At 47.7% G+C, this 26,859-nt stretch overlaps 1 protein-coding gene across 2 annotated transcripts in view; it reads left to right on the top strand.

Annotated features, from left to right (window-relative positions):
- Positions 1–26,859, top strand: part of ERI3 (ERI1 exoribonuclease family member 3) — a 227,623-nt gene that overhangs the window by 40,617 nt on the left and 160,147 nt on the right. For both annotated transcript variants that reach the window (XM_065409400.1, XM_065409401.1), the window contains exons 4-5: positions 3,459–3,518; positions 8,515–8,606. In XM_065409400.1, the coding sequence (XP_065265472.1) occupies positions 3,459–3,518; positions 8,515–8,606 (152 nt within the window). The remainder of the gene's footprint in view (positions 1–3,458; positions 3,519–8,514; positions 8,607–26,859) is intronic.

The raw sequence follows: 26,859 nt of genomic DNA, 5'->3' as shown, positions 1-26,859 counted from the left end.
ACAGAAGCGTCTGTCATCATTTGAAACTTAAGATTGGAACTCATTTTTGTGTATAAGAACATAAGAATGGCCATACTGGTCAGACCAATGGTCCATCTAGCCCAGTATCCTGTCTTCCGACAGTGGCCAATGGCAGGTGCTTCAGCGGGAATGAACAGAACAGGGAATCATCAAGTGATCCATCCCCTGTTGTCCAGTCCCAGCTTCTGGCAAACAGAGGCTAGGGACACCCAGAACATGGGGTTGCATCCCTGACCATCCTGGCTAATAGTCATTGATGGACCTGTCCTCCGTGAACTTACCTAGGTTTTGTTTGTTTTTTTGAACCCTGTTATAGTTTTGGCCTTCACAGTATCCCTTGGCAAGGAGTTCCACAGTTTGACTGTGCGTTGGGTGGAAAAAGTAATTCCTTTTATTTGTTTTAAAGCTGCTGCCTATTATTTTCATTGGGTGACCCCTAGTTCTTGTTATGGGAAGGGGTAAATAATGTTTCCTTATTCGCTTTCTCAACACCGATCATGATTGTATAGACCGCCATCATATCCCCTCTTAGTTGTCTCTTTGTTGTATCTATGTTTACCGGCTTTAAGCTTGTAAATAACTCTTATTTCCTTTTCCTATATAATAAATCTTTAGAAAGTTTATTATAGGATTGGCTGCAAGCATTGTCTTTGGTGTGAGATCTGAGGGGCAATTGACCTGGGGTAGGTGATGGGTCCTTTGAGACTGGGAGTAACTGGAACGTTGCTGTGATCCTTGGTGTAGGGGACCATCTGTCAGAAAGGCAGGCTGACGTGGGTGCCGAGACAGGTCGGAGCACCCATGGGGGCTGTTTGTGACTCCACTACAGTGCCTGAGGAGTTCGCATTTTCTGATTAGTTGGTGAAATCTAAGTGTAGAGCTCACAGCCAATTTGGGGTTTGTGCCCTGCTTCTCAACAGTCGGCCCTGAGGTCGGTACCCGTGCTCTGGAGCCCCCGCACGGCAGCGTGACATGAGGCACAGAGAGGGGAGGTGACTTAATCAGGGTCATACAGTGCGTCTGTGCCAGAGCTGGGAACAGAACCCGGCGCCCCTGCATTGCAGTCCAGTGTTGGCAATGTCCTTATCCCTACAGTGCGTCTAACTGTGCATGGTGCAACCTGTTGTTATACCTTGCCTTCCTCTCCTTCCTAATAGGGTGTAATCCAGCCATGGCCCCATCCAGCCACCTGCATGCCTTGCCTCTCTCCCTCCCCTGTACCCTTTAATGGGGGCAGCTACTAAATAAATGAGATGCCAGTGAGGTCCAGAAAGCTGCGGGAAGCCATTCCCATGGACACAGGCCGTGTGAGATTTCTTAAGGCCTTTTACCAAAACCGCTTATCCTCAGCCCATTTCCAGAGCGTCAGCTTGGGCTGCTCACCACAGAGCTGGGGCCAGCACTCCCACTAGAGAGTAGTGGTGAGGGGTGAGTTACCCAGCTATGCTGGGTGAGCGGTGGGAGAAACTTCTACTAAGCAAGGGACAAAACAAGCCAAGGAGGCAAAACATGAGTTAAACACCATGCTAAAGAACAGTGCAGTTAATCTCTTAAATTTATTTTCCTTTAGTGATGGGAAGTCTGTAGGCAGCAGCTGTTACACAATTAAAATACAGATTAATATAAAAACAGTTTCTGGAATATAACAGTGTCTGTGTTTCTCCACTTCCTTAAAATGCCACCTAATAATGACTTGATAAACTTCAGAAACCCACCTAGAGGAACTCTACGTTCTTAAAATGAAAATTTCTTCCCTAAAAGGTATATATTACCACTGGATGTAAGTCGCCACAAGAAAGTAATCTTCCCACTTAGAGTCAGCTTATTCAGTGAATCGGGTATTTGGTATTCATTAGATGTAATTACACTTTAATTGGAGTTTAATTGTGTTTTGGTTTTTTTAAGTTTCAATGCTGTAAGCCAGGCAGGCAGAGAAGCATAGGGGTAGGCTAGCTTGCATAGGCTGCCGTCCTTTTAATAAGGCGCTGAGGCCCTTGGCGTGTCATAAGGCTTGTGTTCTCTGACTGGGCTGAACTCTTCTACAATAGAAGTGTTACTCCTGGATAGGAGGGAGCCTGTTAAGAATTCTTCCCGTCTGCAGCTTGTGACTAGACTGTCCTGGCTTGGTCGGGATGTTGCATGTATTAACAAAATCATAGTCTTCGCTTTAATTGGGGCTCAGACATGATCAGAAAACGGTGATACTAAATGAAATAACATGGTTTGCGTTTTATTTCCCACCCCCCCTGAGCAATGGAATTATACCCAGACACGTGGTAGTGTAGACCAAGTCTAAGGGCCAGTCTACGCTACCATGCGCCGCTGGCACGGCTGCGCCGCTGTAGCGCGGCTGGTGAAGACGTGCTGTGCTGACAGGAGTCGCTCTCTCGTCAGCACAATGACACCACCTCAGTGAGAGGCAGAAGCTACGTCTGCCGACATAGCGTGGGCTGGACACCACTTGAAGTCGCTGTAACTTACATGGCTGAGGGGGGTGGCTTTTTCACACCCCTGAGCGACGTAACGTACCTCGCCTTAAGCGGTAGTGTAGAGCAGCCCTAAGTGCCCCAAACTATACTAGGCATTTTGCAGACACCACACACCAAGCCTTGACCCTGGAGACCCTCATGCATGTGCTGAACTTTAAATACGCAAGTAATCCAACAGAAGTCAATGAAACAACTGATGTGCTTAAATGTTTGCAGGATTGGGTCCAGTGTCAGTCCCTACCCCGAAGTGTTTACCGAAAAACAAAATGTAGCCGTATTTTAAAATGGAATGGATTTTCTTCAGATTTAATTAAAAAAAACATTTAAATATATATATATTTTACTGCCTGCTTAAAATGTAAAAACAGGGAGTTTTAAACTAATATAAAGCATGGATACATGCTTCTCCAATCACTGTGAAGGACAAACTAACACCCTGCGCACCTCATTTTACGAGACAGGTTTATTTTATTTATCTGTTCCTAGGCATTTCTGTTGTGTCATCACCCCAGCATGGGAATGCTGGAAGACAGCTTGTGTGTGTAGTAAAATCTGGCTGTGTAACTTAGGGCAGCAGCAAAACTGATACTGAAAAGATCGGCATATTGAAATGGGGAGCGTTTAGGAATTCCATTATAGCACTGACTGCAGGGTTAGAAAAAATTCTATATTGTTCCCCTAAGCAAATCTGTATGACTTTGAGTTCCAGTATTTCATAGCTTATGTGTAAGAGCTCGCTGCTTAGCGGTTTCTGGAATTGTGCTGTGTTCTTGCTTGCTGGTGGGGCAGTTCCCAGGGCTGCTGTAGTGCAGTTAACAGGACTTGGTATTGCCCAAATTGCTCACAAGAGCACGTTACAGTTTCAGAAAGGTGGGCAGGAGAGGAGACCTTCTAATGATCGATGTAATGCTCCTCTGACTCTTGTTTTCTCTTTCTCTTTTGTTTCAGCTGACTGGAATTATTCAGGGCATGGTGGATGGGCAGCCAAATCTCCAGCAAGTGCTTGAGGTAAGCAGGATAACCTTTAGTTCCTGAACTTTGACCTCTGCTCCCCCTTCTTCACCCCCTCCCGGGAATTGAACCGCGTAATTTGACTATGATTACGGCTTCATTAGAATAACATTTGCTGTCACGTCGGTGACATGCTGTTGAGAGTATTGAACCATTGATCTGTCATTCCCAGCTGTTCATGTCAAGGGTACTGACAAGATGTCCAAACTCCTGCCCGCAGACAGGAGAGGAGGCGATTCGTGCTTGAGCCAGTTTTAAAGAGCCAAGACATTGTTTTAGAGCATTGCATGGGAGCTGTTCTCCCCCCCCCCCCCCATTAAATTAATGCTTCTACCTATTTAAATGCTCAATAATACACAAAGTATAGGCCTCTAAAACCTAATCTATGGAATGTGCAAATGCAGATAAAGTCCTAATAATGCCATCTGCTTAATGTTGAATTCCTGCAGCATTTAGGATTAATTAGCTTGAAAGTATTTTGCCATCAATAGCTTTTGTTGTTCGTCAAATACTGAGGGAAACCTCCTCCCGGAGAGCCCACTCCGGCTGCCGGTCGCAGTTCAATGCATTGTCTCTGTCAGGATTTGCGCTGCCGTGTGGCCTAATTGTTCCTAATCAGAGTGATTGCAACAATTGCTTATGTAAGGAAATCAAATTAAAGGCTTTGACACCCTCTGTGGAGACGGCTGGCTCATGTCAGGGATTTTAGAAAGGTTACAAGTGCTGTTTCTCGCTCCTGGGGCCCTCTGGTGCTGAGAGAGCTGGGGAGGCAACACTGCAGCCCCTGGGACTCGAAGTGGTGAGTGGGGAAGAAGAGCATCTAGAGCGTTTCACTGATGAACGATCCTGCTGCTGAGGGAGCTGCTTTGACCAGTCTTGAAAGGAGCCTCGTGTACCATCCCCGGCCTGAAAGATAGTGTCAGTGAAAGAGGGTCTAGGGGAATTCTGTGCTTGGCCAGCACCTGCCATCCAAACCGAATCCCTAAGCACAGTCTGGAGAGAAGTAATAGGGCCTGGGTGGAGCCAATCAAGTGTCTGAGTTAAAAGTCTGGGCCAAGGATGATGCCAAGCACTGCGTAAGTTGAGAGGGGAGCGGAAGGAGATGCCTTTGGGCTTCCGGAGGGTCTCTTCCCAGGAGAAGCACTTGAAGGCCAAGGCATTTAGCTGAAGGAATCTGAGATGAAGCCATAGGTTTCCCAGGCCGAGCTCATGGAGGGGAAAAAAATGAGGATTTGCGGGATGGGTCAGGGGAGTGCTACCACTCTATCTGGAACATGGTGGGGCCCTGAGTACCAAGGGTAAGTGGGAAGGATAAACCTTTGAATAAAATCAAGTTAGAAGCTAGCTTCCCCCAACCTGCGGCACTTCAGCTGAGGATATGCCAGTCACTTCGCAATCCTGAATGTCTGGTTGTCTCCCACTCGTCCAGACGCGCCAGACGCAGTCTCAGCACTTTTCCTGTGGGTGGAAGTGTGGGGCGGTCTCCATTAAATGTAGGTGCTGTGATGTGTAAAATCACAAAGCTCACTGCATACTCCCTATTGCTCCCACTTGCCAGGGCAGGATCACATGGGCCACCCAACTGTCATGTGACCCTACTCTAATGAATTGCTTTGGTGCCAAAACTTCTCTTTAATTAGAGTACTGATGTTAAATACATTTGGTCATAGGGCTGTCTCTTGGTCAGTTGGATTGTTTGGCCATTGCTGAGTGTATGAACGGGTATGTTCACGCAAACATCCCCATATGGAATAGACTTATTCTAAGAAAACCAGTGGAATTCCTTAGAAATTACTTGTACAACCTGCAAAATTTCATAGAGAATGAAAACCTTTCTATAGGTTTTGTAGACATCCTATAGAATTCTGTAGCAGGAATCTAATTTTCTATTAAATCCTATGGGATGATTAAAAAAACCCATAGAGAGAACCCACAGAAAAGATATTTTCTATTGCATTCTGTAGGAAGTTTCCATAACTGTTTGGTCTGCCTAATCTGTAGGTTCTGTCTGCCGGTCGAGTCCTGTCTCACATCCAGGCCTGAGCTCGCTGGGCCAGGGATTGTCTCCTTTGTTCTTTGTCTGTACGGTTCCCAGTGCAGTGGGGCCTTGACCTTGATTGGGGTTCTTAGACTTTTCTGCAAAGCAAATAATAAATCTGCCTTTTTCTAGATTAAAATGGGATTATGCATTTGGCTTTTGGGGGGGTTGGTTTAGGCAGCCTGGCTGCTGCTACCTGTGTGTCAAGTGTGGGTGAATAAGGCAGTTGTCTGCTGCTGTAGGAGGCCACGTTCCTTCCCCGCTCCTCCTCTGGTCATGGAGAAAGCTTCTCTGAACGGTGAGTTGTCAGGTCGCAGCAGCCACGCTGCAGAGAAGCCTGTGTTGCCATTACTGCCCCGTACGTGCCTAGAATCTCTTCAAGTGCCAAAGCCATGTGGCCACCTCTATGCGCATGTCACTGGTGGGGAGTGGAGACACACTTCGCCCACTGAGAATCTAGGCAGCAACAGTGCGTAATGCTGACTTGTGTAATGCCTGCCACCTGAAGATCTCAAAGCACTTCACAAACACAGAACTAATTCCAGCTGGAACAGTAGAACTAGAAGAAGTAAGGAAAAGCTGTCCAACTCTTCAAAAGCAGGTTGTGTGTGTATTGAGTTTGTAATGGTGGCGTGCATGCCTGTGCACCCATAAGTGTCCATCTTATGTGTCATATTAATTGCGACCCAGGTGATGTGCTGTAGGTGAAAAATCCCGTCCCGGGATGGTTGTCCCTCAGAAATGAGGGTGAGTTGAATGAGAATCTCTCATTCGTATCTGTTTTGTGTCTTGTTTTCCTTCAGTTCTCAGTCTGTGGGGGCTCCTCCATGGTCTTTGGGTTAATTTCTAGCTTCTTTAAAAAGCCGACAGAACTTCAAGAAATAAGGGGCTCTCTATTGGAGGAAACTTTGAAATATAATAGGGCTGTCAAGCGATTAAAAAAATTAATCGTGATTTATCGCGCTGTTAAACAATAATAGAATACCATTTATTTAAATATTTTTGGATGTTTTCTACATTTTTAAATATATTGATTTCAATTACAACACAGAATACAAAGTGTACAGTGCTCACTTTATATTTATTATTATTACAAATATTTGCACTGTAAAAAACAAAAGAAATAGTATTTTTCAGTTCCCCTATTGCAAGTACTGTAGTGCAATCTCTTTATCATGAAAGCTGAATTTACAAATGTAGAATTATGTAAATAAAAAACAACCTGCATTCAAAAATAAAACTTTAGAGCCTACGACTCCACTCAGTCCTACTTCTTGTTCAGCCAGTTGCTCAGACAGACAAGTTTGTTTACATTTGCCGGAGATAATGCTGCCCGCTTCTTATTCATAATGTCACCTGAAAGTGACAACATGCATTCTCATGGCACTGTTGCAGCTGGCGTCGCAAGATATTTATTTGCCAGATGCACTAAAGATTCATATGTCCCTTCATGCTTCAGCCACCATTCCAGAGGACATGTCCATGCTGACGATGGGTTCTGCTTGATAATGATCCAAAGCAGAGCGGACTGACGCATGTTAATTTTCATCATCTGAGTCAGATGCCACCAGCAGAAAGTTGATTTTTTTTTTTTTTTTTTTTTTTTTGGGTGATTCAAGTCCTGTTGCTCTTTTAAGGCTTCTGAAAGCCTGCTCCACACCTTGTCCCTCTCAGATTTTGGAAGGCACTTCAGATTCTTAAACCCTGGATCAAGTGCTGTAGCTATCTTTAGAAATCTCACATTGGTACCTTCTTTGTGTTTTGTCAAATCTGCAGTGAAAGTGTTCTTAAAATGAACAACATGTGCTCATCATCCGAGACTGCTATAACATGAAATATATGGCAGAATGTGGATAAAACAGAGAGCAGGAGACATACAATTCTCCCCCAAGGAGTTCAGTCAGAAATTTAATTAACACATTATTTTTTTAACGAGCCTCATCAGCATGGAAGCATGTCCTCTGGAATGGTGACTGAAGTATGAAGAGGCATACGACTCTTTAGTGCATCTGGCAAGTAAATATCTTGTGACGCCGGTTACAACAGTACCATGCGAACGCCTGTTCTCACATTCAGGTGACATTTTAATTAAGAAGTGGGCAGCATTATCTCCTGTAAATGTGAACAAACTTGTTTGTCTGAGCGATTGGCTGAACAAGAAGTAGGACTGAGTGGACTTGTAGGCTCTAAAGTTTTACATTGTTTTGTTTTTGAGTGCAGTTATGTAACAAAAAAACCCTACATTTGTAAGTTGCACTTTCATGACAAAGAGATTGCACTACAGTACTTGTATGGGGTGAATTGAAAAATACTATTTCTTTTGTTTATCATTTTTACCGTGCAAATATTTATAATAAAAAATAATATAAAGTGAGCACTGTACCCTTCATATTCTGCATTGTAATTGAAACCAATCTATTTGAAAATGTAGAAAAACATCCGAAAATATTTAATAAATGTCACTTGGCATTCTATTGCTTAACAGTGTGATTAAAACTGTGATTAATTGCGATTAACTTTTTAAATTGTGATTAATCTTTTTGAGTTAATCACGTGAATTAACTGCACTTAATTGACAGCCCTAAAATATAATGTTACAGCTTATTTGATGAAGGGAAGGGAAAAATGGGGACGGGGAGGGGCTAAATAATATTTTAGCTGTATTGTCCCATAAACACTGTACGATTCCTATTCTTCTATGAGCAGAGCCATTGTAGTGTCTGATAAGATCATCTCTGCACTGGTCGCTTGTTGTTTCCTGTTGGAAATCTTCCAAGGTCCAAACGTGCTCTTGTTGAGATGATGTGAGCGAAGAAAGGGAGAGAGGGGTGGGGGCTGCTGCTGGATAAGATCACAATTTTCTCCTTGTCTGATTGTGAGGAGCTTATCTGTGTTTAACTGTTGTGGCTCTTCCCTGTCTACAAAGCTCATCCTCTTTCCCTCCGTTCCTTTCAGAGGGTCGATGAGTGGATGGCGAAGGAAGGCCTCTTAGACCCTAGCGTCAAGTCGATTTTTGTAACCTGCGGAGACTGGGATTTGAAAGTAATGTGAGTATGGAAAGGGGGCTGCCCAGGGCTTTGTTACTGCATGCTGGGGGATGTGCTTCCTCCTCGTCCGTGGGCTAGCTCTTGCTGGTGCAGTGTGGTGATTCGTGTAACTTCCCGCAGGTTTTTGTTTGGTGGGGAGGGAAAGAGCACGTTGATTATTTCCTCTCCCTGTTAATTCCCACATTTGAGTTCTGCTGGGGCCTTGGCTCAGTTCAAACCAACACCCACTTTAACAGTCTGTTTCAGTTGATGCTGAAAATCCGCATGTTCTCTCCGTACCATCCCGATTCCGGCAGCATTCCCTGTCTGCCTCCAAGCCCCGAATGCTTACAGGTGTCGAGCGGCCCCTAGTCTTTGTCCACCGCGATCGTTGAGGGCCATGCATAATCAGAAGTGATAACGGCAGGGGGAACGGGAGGAAGATCGATCAAGGAGAAAGGCTTTGTACATGGTCGCTGGGTAGGGTAGCAAGTGAGTCTGACCCCACACCCCTTGAAGGGTTTAAACTGGGGGCTTTAGGATAGCTCCATTTTTATACATTATCTCCTCTGAATTGGCAAGCGCAGTAGGATGGTCCTCCTGTTTCTATCCCTTCTGGTCCCTGGCTACTTGATCTCTGCCCCTCTCCTGAGTGCGACCATGTGGCAGGCTTCAAGGATAAATACCTGCCCCTTCCTGAAAACGATGTTCCATTTACCATATAGCACCGCATGCAGCCAGCACAGCCTCGGAATGAAGAGTGTTACCATTTCATGCAGGGAAGAGGGTGGGGGCGGAAGGGTGTACATATGTAGGGTGGCCCTGAATCGAGGGATGACCATTGGCTTGCTTTCATAGTCAAGGCCTTCTCTGTCTTCCTGGTGTACCAAATGGATGCTAGCTGCTGAGCCGCCATCTAAAAGAAGAATAAAAACCCGGGGTCCAAGGCTGGCGTGCTAGATTGGTGCGCTCAGTAACTGCAAGACTGGCTGGTCGGCGCTGCAAGTGGCCATTTAGGCGTCGATGTCGCCATTTGCATACACGGATGTCGGTGCACCATTTTGCACACTGAGTTGGGCCTGCTATTTAAGAAGCAGCCCTTGCTGTCTAAGAAGGAAATGACCCAAAATGCAGTGTAGGCTACATAGTGTCAAAGAGCCCTGAATTCACTGGGGCACCCGTCACCTCTCAGTGGCTTTTCCTTGTTTAAGTGCCTGAGAAAGGCTGCTGTTTTTATCCCACCGATCAGGCGCAGGCTTGACACGTCCAGCACTGAACCGACATCTACAACTCATTATTGGTGTTGCTTGGTTTTCAGATTCACATCTGTTTCCCCTGGTGTTAAGGTTAAATAAAATGCACGCAACCCTGGAGAAGGCTCCATTTCACAATCTGGTCTTGGGGTAGCTGCTGCTTGCTCCTTCTCTTCTCGCGCTCTGGTTAGTGAGGTCTTGAGAAACGGGGACTGAAGTTGCAGCACAAGCCCTGCAGGGACAACAAGTCCGCTCTCATCTAGACAGAATCATTGCTCGCTTGCCCTTGTGTCAACAGAGAGGTCTTTATCAAGGCCATGCCTAGGGTTGACATGGACACCTTTCCCGTATGTGTATTGCCGTGGGGGTTAATTTCCATGTAATTTTGTATTTAAACTTTTACAGGGGACCAGCACAAAGAAGGCTTCAGGGGTGTTGGCCAGTCATTTCTGATCTGTCCTCCCCTCTTGGCTCTTCCGTGCCTTACTGCTGTATGGAGTCAGGTCTTGATCCTACTGCTTCTGGTGTTACTAGGGAGGGGTACCCATGTACGAGGCCAGTCCTTCTGTCTCTTTCATTATGCATGTAACTGCTTCTCTAGGGGATGTGTACAGCCTAGGTTAGCTTCTGTATTGAATAGGCTGCCTTCTAGGTTTGGTAGTCAGGAGCTGTATTTCGGGGGGGGGAGAGGGTGGGGCTGTGGTCTCTTTATTTTGGGGTTGCTGTTTTTTCTTCAAAGCCCCAAATAGCTGTTCAGTGTCATAAGAACATAAGAACGGCCGTACTGGGTCAGACCAAAGGTCCATCTAGCCCAGTATTCTGTCTACCGACAGTGGCCAATGCCAGGTGCCCCAGAGGGAGTGAACCTAACAGGCAATGATCAAGTGATCTCTCTCCTGCCATCCATCTCCACCCTCTGACAAACAGAGTCTAGGGACACCATTCCTTACCCATCCTGGCTAATATCTTAGGGTTAAGGTTATCTTAATATCTTAAGGTTAATGGACTTAACCTCCATGAATTTATCTAGTTCTCTTTTAAACTCTGTTATAGTCCTAGCCTTCACAACCTCCTCAGGCAAGGAGTTCCACAAGTTGACTGTGCACTGTGTGAAGAAGAACTTCTTTTTATTTGTTTTAAACCTGCTGCCTATTAATTTCATTTGGTGACCCCTAGTTCTTGTATTATGGGAATAAGTAAATAACTTTTCCTTATCTACTTTCTCCCCATCACTCATGATTTTATATACCTCTATCATATCCCCCCTTAGTCTCCTCTTTTCCAAGCTGAAAAGTCCTAACCTCTTTAATCTCTCCTCATATGGGACCCGTTCCAAACCCCTAATAATGTTAGTTGCCCTTTTCTGAACCTTTTCTAGTGCCAGTATATCTTTTTTGAGATGAGGAGACCACATCTGTACGCAGTATTCAAGATGTGGGTGTACCATCAATTTATATAAGGGCAATAATATATTCTCAGTCTTATTCTCTATCCCCTTTTTAATGATTCCTAACATCCTGTTTGCTTTTTTGACTGCCCCTGCACACTGCGTGGACATCTTCAGAGAACTATCCACGATGACTCCAAGATCTTTTTCCTGATTCGTTGTAGCTAAATTAGCCCCCATCATATTGTATGTATAGTTGGGGTTATTTTTTCCAATGTACATTGCTTTACATTTATATACATTAAATTTCATTTGCCATTTTGTTGCCCAATCACTTAGTTTTGTGAGATCTTTTTGAAGTTCACAGTCTGCTTTGGTCTTAACTATCTTGAACAGTTTAGTATCATCTGCAAACTTTGCCACCTCACTTTTTACCCCTTTCTCCAGATCATTTATGAATAAGTTGAATAGGATTGGTCCTAGGACTGACCCTTGGGGAACACCACTAGTTATCCCTCTCCATTCTGAGAATTTACCATTCCTACCCTTTGTTCCCGGTCTTTTAACCAGTTCTCAATCCATGAAAGGACCTTCCCTTTTATCCCATGACAACTTAATTTACGTAAAAGCCTGTGGTGAGGGACCTTGTCAAAGGCTTTCTGGAAATCTAAGTACACTATGTCCACTGGATCCCCCTTGTCCACATGTTTGTTGACCCCTTCAAAGAACTCTAATAGATTAGTAAGACACGATTTCCCTTTACAGAAACCATGTTGACTTTTGCCCAACAATTTATGTTCTTCTATGTGTCTGACAATTTTATTCTTTACTATTGTTTCAACTAATTTGCCCGGTACTGACGTTAGACTTACCGGTCTGTAATTGCCGGGATCACCTCTAGAGCCGTTTTAAAATATTGGCGTTACATTAGCTAACTTCCAGTCATTGGGTACAGAAGCCGCTTTAAAGGATAGGTTACAAACCATAGTTAATAGTTCTGCAACTTCACATTTGAGTTCTTTCAGAACTCTTGGGTGAATGCCATCTGGTCCCGGTGACTTGTTAATGCTAAGTTTATCAATTAATTCCAAAACCACCTCTAGTGACACTTCAATCTGTGACAGTTCCTCAGATTTGTCACCTATAAAAGCCAGCTCAGGTTTGGGAATCTCCCTAACATCCTCAGCCATGAAGACTGAAGCAAAGAATCCATTTAGTTTCTCTGCAATGACTTTATCGTCTTTAAGCGCTCCTTTTGTATCTCAATCATCCAGGGGCCCCACTGGTTGTTTAGCAGGCTTCCTGCTTCTGATGTACTTAAAAAACATTTTATTACCTTTTGAGTTTTTTTGGCTAGCCGTTCTTCAAACTCCTCTTTGGCTTTTCTTATTACATTCTTGCACTTAATTTGGCAGTGTTTATGCTCCTTTCTATTTGCCTCACTAGGATTTGACTTCCACTTTTTAAAGGAAGTCTTTTTATCTCTCACTGCTTCTTTTACATGGTTGTTAAGCCACGGTGGCTCTTTTTTAGTTCTTTTACTGTGTTTCTTAATTTGTCCCACACGTATCGTCTGGCCTCAAGCGTGAAATGCAGAATCTGCTCTGAGAATGCTACCCTGATCTCACCCCGAAAACCCGTTCCCAGAGAGTAGTTATCAGTGGTTCACAGTCATGATGGAAGGAATATCAAGTGGGGTCCCGCAGGGATCAGTTCTGGGTCCGGTTCTGTTCAATATCTTCATCAATGATTTAGATCAGTGGTGGGCATCCTGCAGCCCTGCTGCTTCCCGCAGCTCCCATTGGCTGGAAATGGCGAACCGCGGCCACGGCGAGCTGCGGGGGGCAGTGCCTGTGGACGGTCAGTGTCAGCAAAATGTCTCTCAGCCTGCAATCAGATTACACTGATGGGCCGCAGGTTGCCACCACTGATTTAGATGATGACATATTGAGTACACTTATAAAGTTTGTGGATGATACCAAGCTGGGAGGGGCTGCAGGATAGGGGCTTGGAGGATAGGATTCAAAATGATCTGGACAAACTGGAGAAATGGCCTGAAGTAAACAGGATGAAATTCAATAAGGACAAATGCAAAGTACTCCACTTAGGAAGGAACAATCAGTTGCACATACACAAAATGGGAAATGACTGCCTAGGAAGGAGTACTGCGGAAAGGGATCTGGGGGTTAGAGTGGATCACAAGGTAAATAGGAGTCAACAGTGTAATGCTGTTGCAAAAAAAGCAAACCTCATTCTGGGATGTATTAGTAGGAGTGTTGTAAGCAAGACACGAGAAGTAATTCTTCCGCTCTACTCTGTGCTGATTAGGACTCAACTGGAGTATTGTGTCCAGTTCTGGGCGCTACATTTCAGGAAGGATGTGGACAAATTGGAGAAAGTCCAGAGAAGAGCAACAAAAATGATTAAAGCTCTAGAAAACATGACCTATGAGGGAAGACTGAAAAAATTGGGTTTGTTTAGCCTGGAAAAGAGAAGACTGAGGGGACATAACAGTTTTCAAGTATGTGAAAGGTTGTTACAAGGAGGAGGAAGAAAAATTGTTTTTCTTAACTCCTGAGGATAGGATAAGAAGCAATTGGCTTAAATTGCAGCAAGGGAGGTTTAGGTTGGACATTAGGAAAAACTTCCTGACTGTCAGGGTGGGTAACACTGGAATAAATTGCTTAGGGAGAGTGTGGAATCTCCATCACTGGAAACTTTTAAGAGCAGGTTAGACAAACACCTGGGGGGAGGGATAGCTCAGTGGTTTGAGCATTGGCCTGCTAAACCCAGGGTTGTGAGTTCAATCCTTGAGGGGGCCACTTGGGGATCTGGGGCAAAATCAGTACTTGGTCCTGCTAGTGAAGTCAGGGGGCTGGACTCGATGACCTTTCAAGGTCCCTTCCAGTTCTAGGAGATGGGATATCTCCATTAATTTCTATTTCACCTGTCAGGGATGGTCTAGATAATTAGTCCTGCCATGAGTGCAAGGAACTGGACTAGATGGTCCCTTCCAGTTCTATGATTCTATCTTTGGCACCTAGAGTTGGATGAAGTCCCTGTTTGTTCTCTTCCTGGCTCGTGTGTGTCGTACGTGGGATAGAGTAACTTCGGACACAGCAGTCTCGATGACATGTGCACCTTACCTCAGGTCTGCCATGGGCCTGCCATCAGCTCATTGACCTGATTCCACGGGGTCGCTCCCTCTGCACATTAAAAAATGCAGTAGTCTGTGGAAGTAGTTCAACTCCAGCCCCCTGAACAGAGCGGGGTGAACGGTGTCTCCCCCCCAGCAGGGATCTGGGAGCTGCTCTGAGAGCTGGCCAGCCAGCGGTGCTGTGTAGCATGCTGGAGCTTGGAAACCTAACTCTCCATTTGTGACTTGTCGTTGCCATCCAGTTGGAAAGGAAGACCCCACAAGGGTGCAGTGAGTGGAACAAGTGGTTCAGTTCTCTCTTGTCTGGGTTTTTTTTTTTTTTTTTTTTAACTGTTAAGTTAAGAATTTGATCTCTAAGCTTCTCCAGGGCAAAGTGGAAAATGCATTTCATGTTTCCAAGCTCACGGACACGGAGTCTGCCTTCAACCTGTTAGTGACTAGCCCATCACTCTGCTCTAGTGCGGCTCGGACACAGCCAGCTGTAGCGTCACATCTGATTAGCAGCATGCCAGCGAATGGGGCTGGAGTGAGAACTCACTGCCAGCTCGGGCTTGTCTCATTTCCCATTACTTTTATCCATCACCTCAAACGCCAAATCTCCCTTCTGAACTAATTAAGTTTGCATGTGTTTAGACACATTGCCAAATAGGGTTTAGTAAAGCAGAACAGAGCTACATCTCTTTTTAAACAGGAAAGGCAGAGCACTGCAACAGGGCCGTGCGGATGCAGCATATCCAGGAAACATTCCAAAGACTAGCCTGGTGGTGCCGTGAGGGATGCGCAGTGTGCTCAGGGAAGGGCTGCCCAATGCGCCTGTATAAATAACTGGCACTTCTCCGGATGGGGAAAAGGTGGTGGCTACTTGTCCAAGTATCAGTGGGGTGAAGGGCTTGATGCTTGAGTGCTCTGCAGAGATAATTTGGCAGCATTAACTGGTACTAAAGTCCTCTTGCATTCCAGAGGAACACCAGTAAAACTAGGTCAGATGTGTCTGAAAGAACACGATCAGCACTGCACAGTAAAGGGGCCTGTGTTTGAGGCTATGCCCAACCGTCTTCATGTTGGGGGAAATAGTAAAATACCTTCTTTTGGTGCATAGCCCTTTGACCACTCGTCTTCCTCTAGGACAGTGGCTCTCAAACTTTTTTACTGGTGACCCCTTTCATATAGCAAGACTCTGAGTGCGACCCCCCCTTATAAATTAGAAACACTTGTTTATATATTTAACACCATTATAAATGCTGGAGTCAAAGCGGGGTTTGGGGTGGAGGTTGACAGCTCGCGACCCCCCATGTAATAACCTCGCGACCCCCTGAGGGGTCCCGACCCCCAGTTTGAGAACCCCTGCTCTAGGGTCTCTGATCCTGAATAGCCCCAAAGTGGCTTCTCAAATCCCCCTGCCTAAGGATCACTTCAACGCTCTGCTGAAATGTACCCCCTTTGGGGTGAAGCGTGGCAGCTATTCTGTACTAGCAGACCTGCATACGAGGGGGCATGAACTCGAATAACGTGTTATTGAAACTCCAAGGAGAGTCGGCGAGATGTGGAACTTGGCCAGGATACGAGAACTAACCCCCCTCGCTCTTGTGAAAACCAGGTCTCCAATAACCACCGAGAGTCAGGTCCTCTTCATCTTCCTTAGCACCTCCGGTAGCATAGTGCCCCAAGCAATATGCCTGTCTCCTTCAGGAGAAGAACGCCACCTACTGAGTCATTAACTCCATTTCTCACAGCATTGCTTCCTTGCTTATGAAATCTGCAGAGGTCCTAGCCAGAGACTGGCCTGGTTTCCAACCCTGCTTCTCCTTTTATCAGGCTTCCTGTTTTAATAATAAGTTCCACTTCTATAGCACCTTTCATCTGAGATTCTCAAGTGCAAACACCTTGAGACCATCTCTGCCCAACAGGGGCAAGCTCCAGCCTTTTTACCCAGCTTTCTCCTGCTGTGCAATGTTCTCATTTCCCCTTGATCCTGGTTCAGTCATGCTCAGTCGGCAGCAGGAGCGTTCAGTGCTGCCCCATGGACGAATCATTAGGGAACAAGATTGTGCTTCACACCTCCTTGGGCTGGAGGAGATCTGAGGCATTACTGGGTTTGGGCTGTCCTGTCTGTCTCGGGTATTTCCGGGGCACCTGTCTTTAGGGTCAGAGGATGATGGAGGGGAGGGGACACTAAGGAAGATGGATACCCAGAGACTGTTTTTCTTTGGCTGGACCCATACTGCAGTAGCTATACCACCAGTTGTGCACTGCGTTCCTCCCTGCCACAGGGTACGGGTACTGTCAGGTGGTGGGCAAGCAAACAGACTGAATAGTGGTGACTGTGGGTAGAAGTGGGCAAGGCCGATGCCTCAGTGCTGGAGATGGGGACCGGGTGGGTGGCATGGGTATACAAATAAGGTAGAAAAAGCCAGAAGTAGGCTGTGGATAGCCTGCCAAACCCAATGGAGAGCCTTGATGCAGGGGGAATTCCTGTGTATTAAGGCAGCACCCTGTGCATGGCTAGAGAAACTCCAGTCTGGCAGGGGAGGTGGAAGTCCTGCTGCTTGGGGCTTTGACACCGGACATGGGCTTGGATCCTCCAGGTGACATGAAGGATTGTTTGGCTCCAGTGGTTGTTTTTCTTGTGGAGTGGAGCTTGTTTGGAATGCCCCAGATCTCAGGGGTTTTCTGTTCAACCTGCCTCCTCCTGCCAGGCACGTGAATCACAAGCACCTAGATGTGGAGGAAGGTCCAGCAGCTTCTGTGCTGGGCTGTGGAGGTTCTCCAAAGCTGATAAGGATGCCCAGCCCTTCCACAACCATCTGGGATGGGCTGTAAACCATCAGTGCAGGTGGCAGAATAGGAGAGGCTCCTTGCTTTTCCTAGGTGGATTAGATCTCTAGCAGAGGCAGAGTGCCAGGCTCGAAGGGGGGCTGGAAAATGTGAAGCTGATCCTGTCTTTGTATTTGGATCAACTGCTGATGAGCACAAACCAGGCTGGAGAGGGAGAGACGGCTGTTCTCTTCCCACCTCTCCCCTTCCCTCTTGTTAAGATGCAATTTCTTTAATGAGGAAAACCTCTTGAGTGGGAACATCACCTTTCTGAAGGCTTGTCCTGACAAGGCAATTCAAGCCGACAGTCACATATCAGCTTCAACAAATACAAGTCACTCATTATAAAACCTCTTCTCCTCCCATCCCCCCCCCCCCCCCCAAAAAAAGAAAAAAATCTCCGTCCCCAGACAAGGAAATGAATCGTACTCCTACTCTTGAATACATCATGACAGTAGTGGTTCTAATGAGAGAGGGCCATTCATTCGGGTGTAAAGTTCCCTGTGTCGGCTCAGAAATGTTATTAATTAAAGAAGAGCTACCTGAAGCAGATGATGAAAGGGGCACCAGACCTGCCAAGCTAAAACACACGAGTGAGGATACAGCCTCGTTAGGCACACAGGTCCTCAGGCCTGTGTGCGCTCAACAAGAGAATTCCTTTCGCCTGTTGCAAGGAGTGACTTTGAGAGTTGAAAAGCTGCAGGGCCAAGCTCACACCTGGTATCAGCAGGCTCAGTCTTTGGCCCAGGTTCAGTGGTGTTGCACCCGAGGTGTAACCTGCACCAGTGATTAAGTGATAAAACTTACACTGAGGTAGCATTTGATGACACGTGTAACATACATCTTGAGGGGCCAAAAAGGGGGAGCAGCTGATGGGTGTGTTGGGATTTCAGTGGAAATAGAAGATGCTTGACACTTAGTTGAGTTGAGCTCTTGTTTTGTAAGCTCTTTGGGGAGGAGATTTGGGTTAGCATGTTTTCCCTCTTTTAAAACACTGTCTTATCTGTCTGCATATATGGACCCCATCACCCTCCCAGGCCTTTATGGATTTATCCTTTAACTCCTGTCTGGCCTAGAGAAGTATTATCCCCCCTTCATAACTAGTGAGATTAAGTGCCATGCCCAAGGTCATTCACACAGTGGCAGAGCTAGGAATTGAACCCATTCTCCTGAGTCCCAGTCCAGTGCCTTAACCACAAGACCATCCATCTAACCCTGTGCATGGTTACAGGATTACATAAAAATAAGGAGTGCCATCAGATCCATGAATGTACCGGGAATATTCTTGGCAGAGGTGTTGCTAACTGTATGTCCTCCAGAGCAAAGAGGCTATTGTAATGCTTTCTGTGGCAGATCCAAGGGAGCGAATTCATTTCTTCACAGAAAACGACGTGTGCAGAAGTGTTTTATTTTGTTAAGTCAGTGGTGAAAGGCAAATGCTCTCTTTCTAATATAGCGATAAAACAGAGTGAAGTGGCTTGGAATGTTTATAGCCATTGGTGCACGTCTTAGGATGCACATTAGTGAACTCTTAGCAGGGAATTATACCGTTGCTTTATTTATTTTACTGTTTTAATTCTTCTCTTGTGAGTTATGCTGGCAAATCAGCTGCACGTGAAGAGCAAATCAGGCCTCGTTAGAACAACGGAGGCCTACCCAGCAGGCTCAAGTGAGGAATGCTTTTGCTCTTTCAAATCTGGGACCTTAGTGGTTCAGTGGCTTGGCACTTCCGAGCCTTTTCCTCTAGAGGCTTGAGGTAAAGTCCACGTTTGGTCATAAGAACATAAGTGGTCATGAGTGAAAGTGAATTGATAGCGTTAATATATCCTTTGTGGATGCTCTTATATGACAGTAACCAGGATGGGCCAGGCAGTCTTTGCTTGGGGGAGTGGTATCGTAGGCAACGATTCAAGTGCATTGACAGGACCGTGCATGGAGGCCTGGCAGAAAACCTTCTTGCTTTCTCTGCCTCTAGCCATGTTTCAGTCTGAGCTCAGAAGGGGCCTGGGCCTGGGACTGGGATAGCTTGGGGTGTGGCAGGGCAGAGATGAGGTGCATCAGAGCTGTGTGTTGGGAGCCCAAGACTGGACTAATAGTGTGGGGAGGGGGAGAGCCTGCAGGTTGGGAATAGAGCCACATCCGCCGAGATTGAGGTGCATTGGCAGGGCTAAGTAGGAAAAGCTCTTCAAGGCGTCTTCCCACATGCTCGGTTCTAGCCATTGTGGTGAGTCCCTCGCTGTTAATTCACCAGCAGCACTGGCTAAACTCACTTATCCGACCGCCACAGAGTTGGTGTATTTTAAAAACAAAATGAACTGAAGTCACTTTTGTGAAATAAGTTCTGCATTTTTCCTTTTAAGATTTCACCCCCTGTATTTATTTCAAATTTATCTCGCAGTCTTGGCCCTCATTATCCCTTTGCAGGGACTGCCTCTGGTGGCCATCTTCTGTTTCTAGTTCTGCTTGAGATCTGATGGTTCCATGAGGAGTCCTGTGACGTGCCTGGTTTCTCTGAGATGTGTAACTTTTCCTGAATTCCTTTTGGGGAAAGGCTTGTAATGAAATGGTTTCTGTAGGAATTACCCTGCCCAGGACTGTATACGTCGGCGTTGCTAGTCTTCAGCACGCACAGGGTAAGAGCCCTGTTCCTGGTTCTGACGTCGTTGGAGAGGTGCTGGTTGTGAACTTTGACGCAAATCCAACTCGAGAGGGTGTGGATTCTGCTGTTTGGGAATCAGGAGCATAGAGTGAGGAGCCAGAGAAGTTGAGATGATATTGTAGGCAATAGAGAAACGCTGGAGAAATGGTATAACGTGGGGAGGAGTGAGAGAGAGAATACCGTTCATATCTGGGAGTGAAGCGGAGAACCACCACTGGAATGGCTCACCAAGGGGTGCGGCGGGTTCTGCATCACTAGGTGTCTTTACATGGAGACTGGAGGCCTTGCTGAAAGAGATGCTCTAGTTCAACCACTAGTTATTGGGCTTGAAGCATTCACTTGTGTAATAAGGAAGAACCATTCCCTCCACTGCGGGAATCCCTGGGTGAAATTCTGTGGCCCTTGCCTATGAATCTGAGATACGGAGGAACGGTAAAAAGCCGATTAATGTGAGAGGGAGAGGAGGACTGGCATGCTCCTGTGCTACTGGATTCCTGTTCCTAGAGGGGCACCTCTTCCATCCGCATGTCTTCCGCACAGTGCCCCCTTCTTTCCCCCTCCCAGGCCATCTGAAATACTGGTATCATGAACACCACAGGCACTGAATTCCTGTAGGGCCTTGGCCAATTTTGTCCATTGGAGTGTGTGTGAAAGCTACAGTAGATGCATGGTTGTGAGGAGCATGCTACTGTGAGGAACCCAATTGTCTGGCTTCGGACAGCCACATCATCTTAGACTGCTTTAATGCGTCAGCTTTGTACTCTGGGAGCCCCAGCTCTCTCTTTCCAAGCCTAAGCAAAGCAGTTGTGTATCGGCACTGCCTTCCCAATGGCTTGACTGGAAATCGCTTCTCTGGGTTGGGAGCCTCCAGAATGTAAAATGCTTCTAACCTGGCAGCTCTGCGCTCCCATTTCAGCGACTCCACTCTCACCATGAGGTGGTTGAAGTCTAATATAACTCGCAACTCGTACGCTAGCTTGGCAGTATTTTCTCCTTGTTGTCACTGCTGTTGGGGGCCATTTCTCCAGGTGGGTTCAGCGCTTTCAAGTCTTTTTCCTCTCTAGGCTCCTTGATGGCAAAGACCGATTGAGTCACCTTGCGTCCATCTCAATGTTTCCCTTACAGGGCATTCTCTAGTGCCTTGCCCCGCAGCCTTCCACCATTTCCTGAGGAGTGGTGGCATGGGCTCCGGGGTCCCAGCCCTGACGGGAACTGGACCTCCGTGCTAGCCTTCAGCGTAACTAGCATGATCCATTCCAACTGGTAGTCGCTATTCCACCGGCCTCTTGCAGTGCTGAGCCGAGCTCTCCAAAGCCAGAACCTGACATTCTGGGATCATCCGGGATAGACTTGAAAAGACAGATTCAGACACCTAGAGCAAATGGAGGAGAGAGCATGAGATGGGAGAGAATGGAAGAGGGAAGGAAGATGGATACGGAACAGCAACGGGGTGAGTGGGGAAAGCTCACCTAGGTCTAGTTAGCATTATCGGCCTCTCTTTGGACACTTAAAATTCCTCTGGCCTTTGGCTTTCTCCTCCCTTCTCTTCACAGCTCCCTCGTTCTTACGTGCTCATTTCCTTCCCTTCTCCAGCTTCCCCCAGGTAACCTCCACCTTTGCTGCATTGACTCCACTGTCTGCACGTTGGACCATAGAGTCCGCTGAGGCAGTACTGGGGTTGGTCTGTAAATCGGCCAATAGGAGGTCCTTAGGCACAGGGTGAAGATGACTTCCCATTCTCATGTATGTCCTCTTCAGTCTGCACGTTGGGGGGCTGGGGTGAGGCTGCCACGGTCTCTCCTCTGCGGTAGCGTGCTGCGCTCCCAGCTCTGAAGAGAGCTGTTACATTTTATGGACCATTTAGCTTCCCAGTGGTGATCCTAATTCTTCACAGCATATATGTGCCATTTCTTGGTTATTAAAAAGACCCCTGAAAGGGAGCTGCCCTCTGAGCTAGTGCTCTTCCATGCAGTTAATTATGGGAGGGTTTTGCTTATATCATGAGGTTTAATATCTCCAAACTCTCTCTGTGCTAGGAGGATGAATTAATACCCATCTCTCCTTGCTGCTCCAGAGAATGACCCTTGTGCTTTGTCTCTGAGCAGAGCGGGAGGAAGACTGTTCCTATCCGGTGTAATACAAACCTTGAATTGCTCAAAAGCAAATCCATGAGCTTTCTGTGTGGAGATCAAGGGAGCTCTAAAGGCTAGCTGGCCAGGTGTCTCTCTTTCATCTGGCTACGCTTCTGTTGTGTGACACACCAGGTGCCAAAATGGCTTCTGTTCCTTAGGGGCATGAGCAGGCTCCACATTTCCTGGGAACGGGTGATTACCTTTGACTGACAAGTTAGCCGAAGGAAGGATCACAACTGTTACATAGCAGGTACGAGATGGATGGAGGCGGTTAAGGGAGGTTCTCAGCATGTCAGTGTGATGTGTGCACGGGAGCAGGGGAAACAAATCATTAGGCTGTATATTTCAGGTGTGGGGAAGCTGCCAAGGTCCCCTGGCACTGTGAAATGCCAAGTGAAATGTTTCCATCATGCGGAATGCAGCGGTGTGACCTAGCTGGTGGGGCCCGTCGGAAGAAATGCCCAGCACTTGGCTGGGGTGAATGGATCGGTGCGTGCACACGCACTGAGGCGGTGTGGGATTTCGTCGCAGGGTTATTGTGCTTACAGAGAACAGTCTCATGGCACAGCCACATTAAAAGAAAGTAGAGCTTATAAGGAGAGCGTGACGTCATCAATAGCGAAAGTTCCCTGTGGTGGCTGCGGGCCGGAAGCACATGAGGGGTTTAAGGAGATCTAACCCTGTCAGGCTTACGGTGGGTTTGGGTAAGGGGGAAATTCCCATCTCTGTGGCCAGGGTGTCAGAAGACTCTGACTTGCCACTTCTGAGATGTTCCCTTAGAACCTGGTAAGGGCTCTGTTGTAGAACCCAGAGGAGCAGAGCGTCTCCGGGTGCCTGACAGTCCCTTTTCGCTGCTGATTCTCTCTTGCAGGCAGCCTCGGGCTGCCTGTCTCTTTGTTAAGAGAGTGACAGCGGTGTGACACTGTGAAAATAATTACTAACAAATCACGGTGCTGACTGCAAACAGCTCGCTGTCTTCAGAGGCATGTCAGGGAGCATTAGAGCAGGACTGCAAGAGCTGCACACCGGCTCGGGTGCTTGCGCTCAATGTGGGGCTCAGGAGAGAGTTTTCAGACCTTTCCCCTACCGCCCCTTCCCTCTCTCGCTCTCCCCGCGGAGGGGTAAGCCTGCTAACTGCGCAGCCCGCTTGGGAGAGGCCAGGGCGGTACAAGCAGGCTTGCGGGCTCAGGGACCCGGCACGGTGCAATGGGAGGCTGCTGGCGGGAAGCTCAGGCTGAGGTGTGCTGGCTCTGTCTGGCGCCCAGAATACAAACGCCCTGTTATCACGTATGGAGCGGCTGGGCTGGCTGTGCGAGAGCTCCCTGTGCAGCTGGGGCTCTTCCTGTGTCCCCTCCCCCCGGTGCTCCCAATAACGGGGCAGGGATTCCTAATGCCAGGAATTTGTGTGCCCCTTTGGTGGTCCTGTAACCAGGCCAGGTCCCTGCCCTGCTGAGCTTACAGTCTAGGCGAGACAACGTACAGGAGGGAGCGTGTGCACACCCGCCGGCTCTGGTCAGTGAGCGTGACTGACTGGGTATGTTTGGCACTGTGCTGTGGATTCTCCAAGGGGCGTGTTTGAATTCTGCTCTGCTATCCCCTGGTGACGCAAGGCGTATAAGGTGAGAGCTGAGGGCAGAGGGGGAAGAAGAGCTGAAGGGAGTGAGGGAGAAGGTATAGGAGACCCGGATTTGGGGCTGGCTTCGTGGCCCAGCAGGGGTTAGGAGTGCTGCAGAGGCTTTGCACTGTTCCACAGTGATCTGAAAGGTGGGCAACAGAGGAAAAGGCAGGGCCCTGGCGGACCCCTGCAGGAGCAGGGCAGGGGAGCAAGCGGCTTCTTCGAAGGCAGCGTTGCGAGTGATTGGCAGGAGAGGACAGAAGTTCAGGATGGGGAGAGTCTCTCAGATTCTAAGGCGATGGTGACTCTCACACAGAGTGGGTGAGAGGGATCAGGATGGAGGCCTGTAGATTTAGCCACCCCAGGGTACTTCTAAGGTCCATCTCAGGGGTGGAGTGGATGAAGCTGGGCTGGAGGGGTTCCTGGAGGACTTTAGAGGAGAGGAAGCGGAGTTTTTCGGTGAAGGGAGGTGAAGGACCAGTCTGCACGCCATGATTTCGCTGGCATAGCTATGTCTGTGCAGGGCGTGCAGAGGTGTGGTTTGTGAAATGTGCCTAGTGTAGATGCACTTACACCTGTAAAACTGCGCTTTTGCCAATGTAACTTTATTTGCTTGGATGGAGGGGAGCTGGAATAAGCTGTACGACTAAAAGCGCAGTTTCCTGGTATAAAGCTGCGTCCACACGAGGAGTGCTTTACTGATACAGCATACTGGTGTGTAGACCTGGCCACCGGGAGAGCTGCTGATGAGGGAATGCAGCATTTCTCTCTGTCCCACCCATAGCACTGGAGATCCAGCAGCATGTGGCATGCACACTTGGGCAGTCTTTGAAGAAGAGGGAAGTCCCACAAAAGCCTTCCTGTTGCCTAAATGGGTAGCTCTTCTCCTCCAGCCCTGCCTGCTCCTCCTTCCCCTTATCCTCAGTGGCACTTACGCGCTGGTTAAAGAACTGATTACACCAACAGGTGATTGAGTGCTTATAATGAATGCAGTAGAAGGATGCATGGTGACGGGGAAAGCAGGGAGTGCTTTCCATCCCTGGCTGCAATAGCCGACTCCAGCAAGCAGCCCTCACCCCCATTCTCTCTCATTTACCCGAGTGATTTTTCTGACTGTCAGATCTGTAAATAATGTTGCTGGCGTGTCTGGCTAGATGCAGAATGTGATGGTGGAGGGGGAGGGACAGCGCTGGGAAAGGCCTCACTCACCAACTCATACAATATTTATACAGGGGCTGGGAGTCAGCTGCGGTGACCTCTGAGGTCGCCGAGTTAAACAGCTTCTGCACCCCCTTGCATTCTAATTGCTGCACTTGGGCTTTGCTCTGGAGAATTTGCCTGCTCTGTGGCTGGGGAAGCACATGCTAATGGCAGCCTGTTCCCGAGGTGGAGGAGCATCCTCTCTCTGCAATGAAAGCCAAACCTGTTTACGCTCACGCAGATCTAAATTGGGGCTTAGCGCTTCCATGGAAAATCAGATTCAGACCTTGTTATCCGGGGGGGGCCGGGCTTCTCGGAACACGGCAGGCATGAGAGAATGCTGGCGTGGTAACCATGCCGAGAGCTTGCTTAGGTATCATGTTCTGCTTTGCCTCCGGGATCTGGGAGTGTCTCTGTTTTTGTGCCTTCACACAGGAGAGAGTTTCCTCCTTCTGCTGGATTTCTTTCTTTCCCTCATGTTGCTGCAGCTGACGTCAGGGAGGGGGCACAGACAGTGGTCAGGAGGGCAAAGCTTGGGTTGGCAGCCGAGATGAGCTTGCTGTGCGTTCTGGTGCTGGAGAGGCAAGGGCAGTGCCGGAAGAGGGTCTTTGCCTCTTGGGTTCAGACCACGGGACTGCCCTGCAAATGAATGCAAAAGAGGAAACTCGTCTGTTGTAGATAAATAACGTGTTGCTGCGAGGAGAGGAGGGCAGGTGCGTGCGCCAGGCAGGGGAACCCTGTGTTAAAGGGGCAGAAATTTCCCCGTCCCTTCAGTGAGCAGCTGGGAATCTGTGAGGAGCCCACTGATGAGTGGGGGTCCCCATTTATGCTCTCCCTAGAGGGGAGGTTCTTGCCAATTGAAATGGAGATCCACCGGCTGAGCAGCATGAGGAAGCCCAAAGAGACTGTGCAGTCCACCTGCCTTAATTGGAAGAGCTGTCATGAATTTTCTGATGTCGCTTTTCCTGGGGGGCTCCTCGTGCGCCTTGGGGACTCAGTGTTAAGTGTCTGCCGAGGGAGAGCTGTAAAATTTCAATAGGAACCATTCGGCCTCAGGCCTGCAAAGCTCCGTTCCCTACTGTCAGACACGTAAAGTACTGCAGGAAAGTCTGCTGGTCCAGTGACCCAGCTGGTTGCCCACATTCCTTAACCTGCCGTGTTGAGTTCAGAGGCCTCCTTCGTGGCAGAGAACTGACTGCTCTTAGGTTGGGGGGCTAATGGTACTTACATTATATTAGAGCCACCACCAAAATTGGGCCCAGTTGTGCTAAGCATTCCGACTCTCACGCTGAGTCCCTGCCCCCAAAAGATTACAGTCTACAAGCTCGGCAAAGGGCGGGAGGGAAAAGAGAGGCAGAGAAAGAAGGGAAATGACTTGCTGACAGTCGCCCAGAAGATGCACCCCATGCGCCTTTCTTCGGAGATTTCCAGTAGCGGTACCCGTTTGGCCTGTGTATGTGCTGCAGACATCCGTGTGCCCCCCAATGAGGAAATACAGAGCTGCGTGGGCGAACCGCCCTCAACTGCCCTTCGACCTGAGACAGAGCATCGAGTGCCCACTTCACCTGAGCTGTAGCTTTCGCTTAGTTGCGTCTCCTATTCACTCTTCTCTTCCCACCGTCCTAGGCTACCTAGGTCTTGTTCTGAGTTCTGTCAGGGTTCACTCGGCAGCTATCGCAGCCTTTCATTTGTCTGTGGAAGGTTTTTTTCTCACCCCACAATCCCGAGATTCCTCAGAGGTCTGGTGACTCTTTCCCCCCTCATTAAAGAACCCTCCCCGACAAGGGACTTGAACTTTGTCCTTAGCGGTTTTATGAAACACCCCTTTGAGCCACTGGCTACATGTTGTTTATGTCACCTATCCAGGAGAATGGCTTTCTTAGTGGCTATTGCTTCTGCCCGGAGGGTTGGAGAACTGGGGGCTTTAATGGCAGGTCCTCCATTTACTGTGTTTTTCAAGGAAAATGTTTTGTTACAATCACATCCTAAGTTTCTACCTCAAGTGTCTTCGGAATTTCGTATTAACTAAGTCACTCAGTTCCCAGTTTTTTCCTGAA

Source organism: Emys orbicularis, chromosome 8 (assembly GCF_028017835.1).
Source record: "Emys orbicularis isolate rEmyOrb1 chromosome 8, rEmyOrb1.hap1, whole genome shotgun sequence".
Taxonomy (NCBI): Eukaryota; Metazoa; Chordata; order Testudines; family Emydidae; genus Emys; species Emys orbicularis.
Note: the sequence above shows the minus strand (reverse complement) of the source record. Positions and strands in the feature narration are given on the sequence as shown.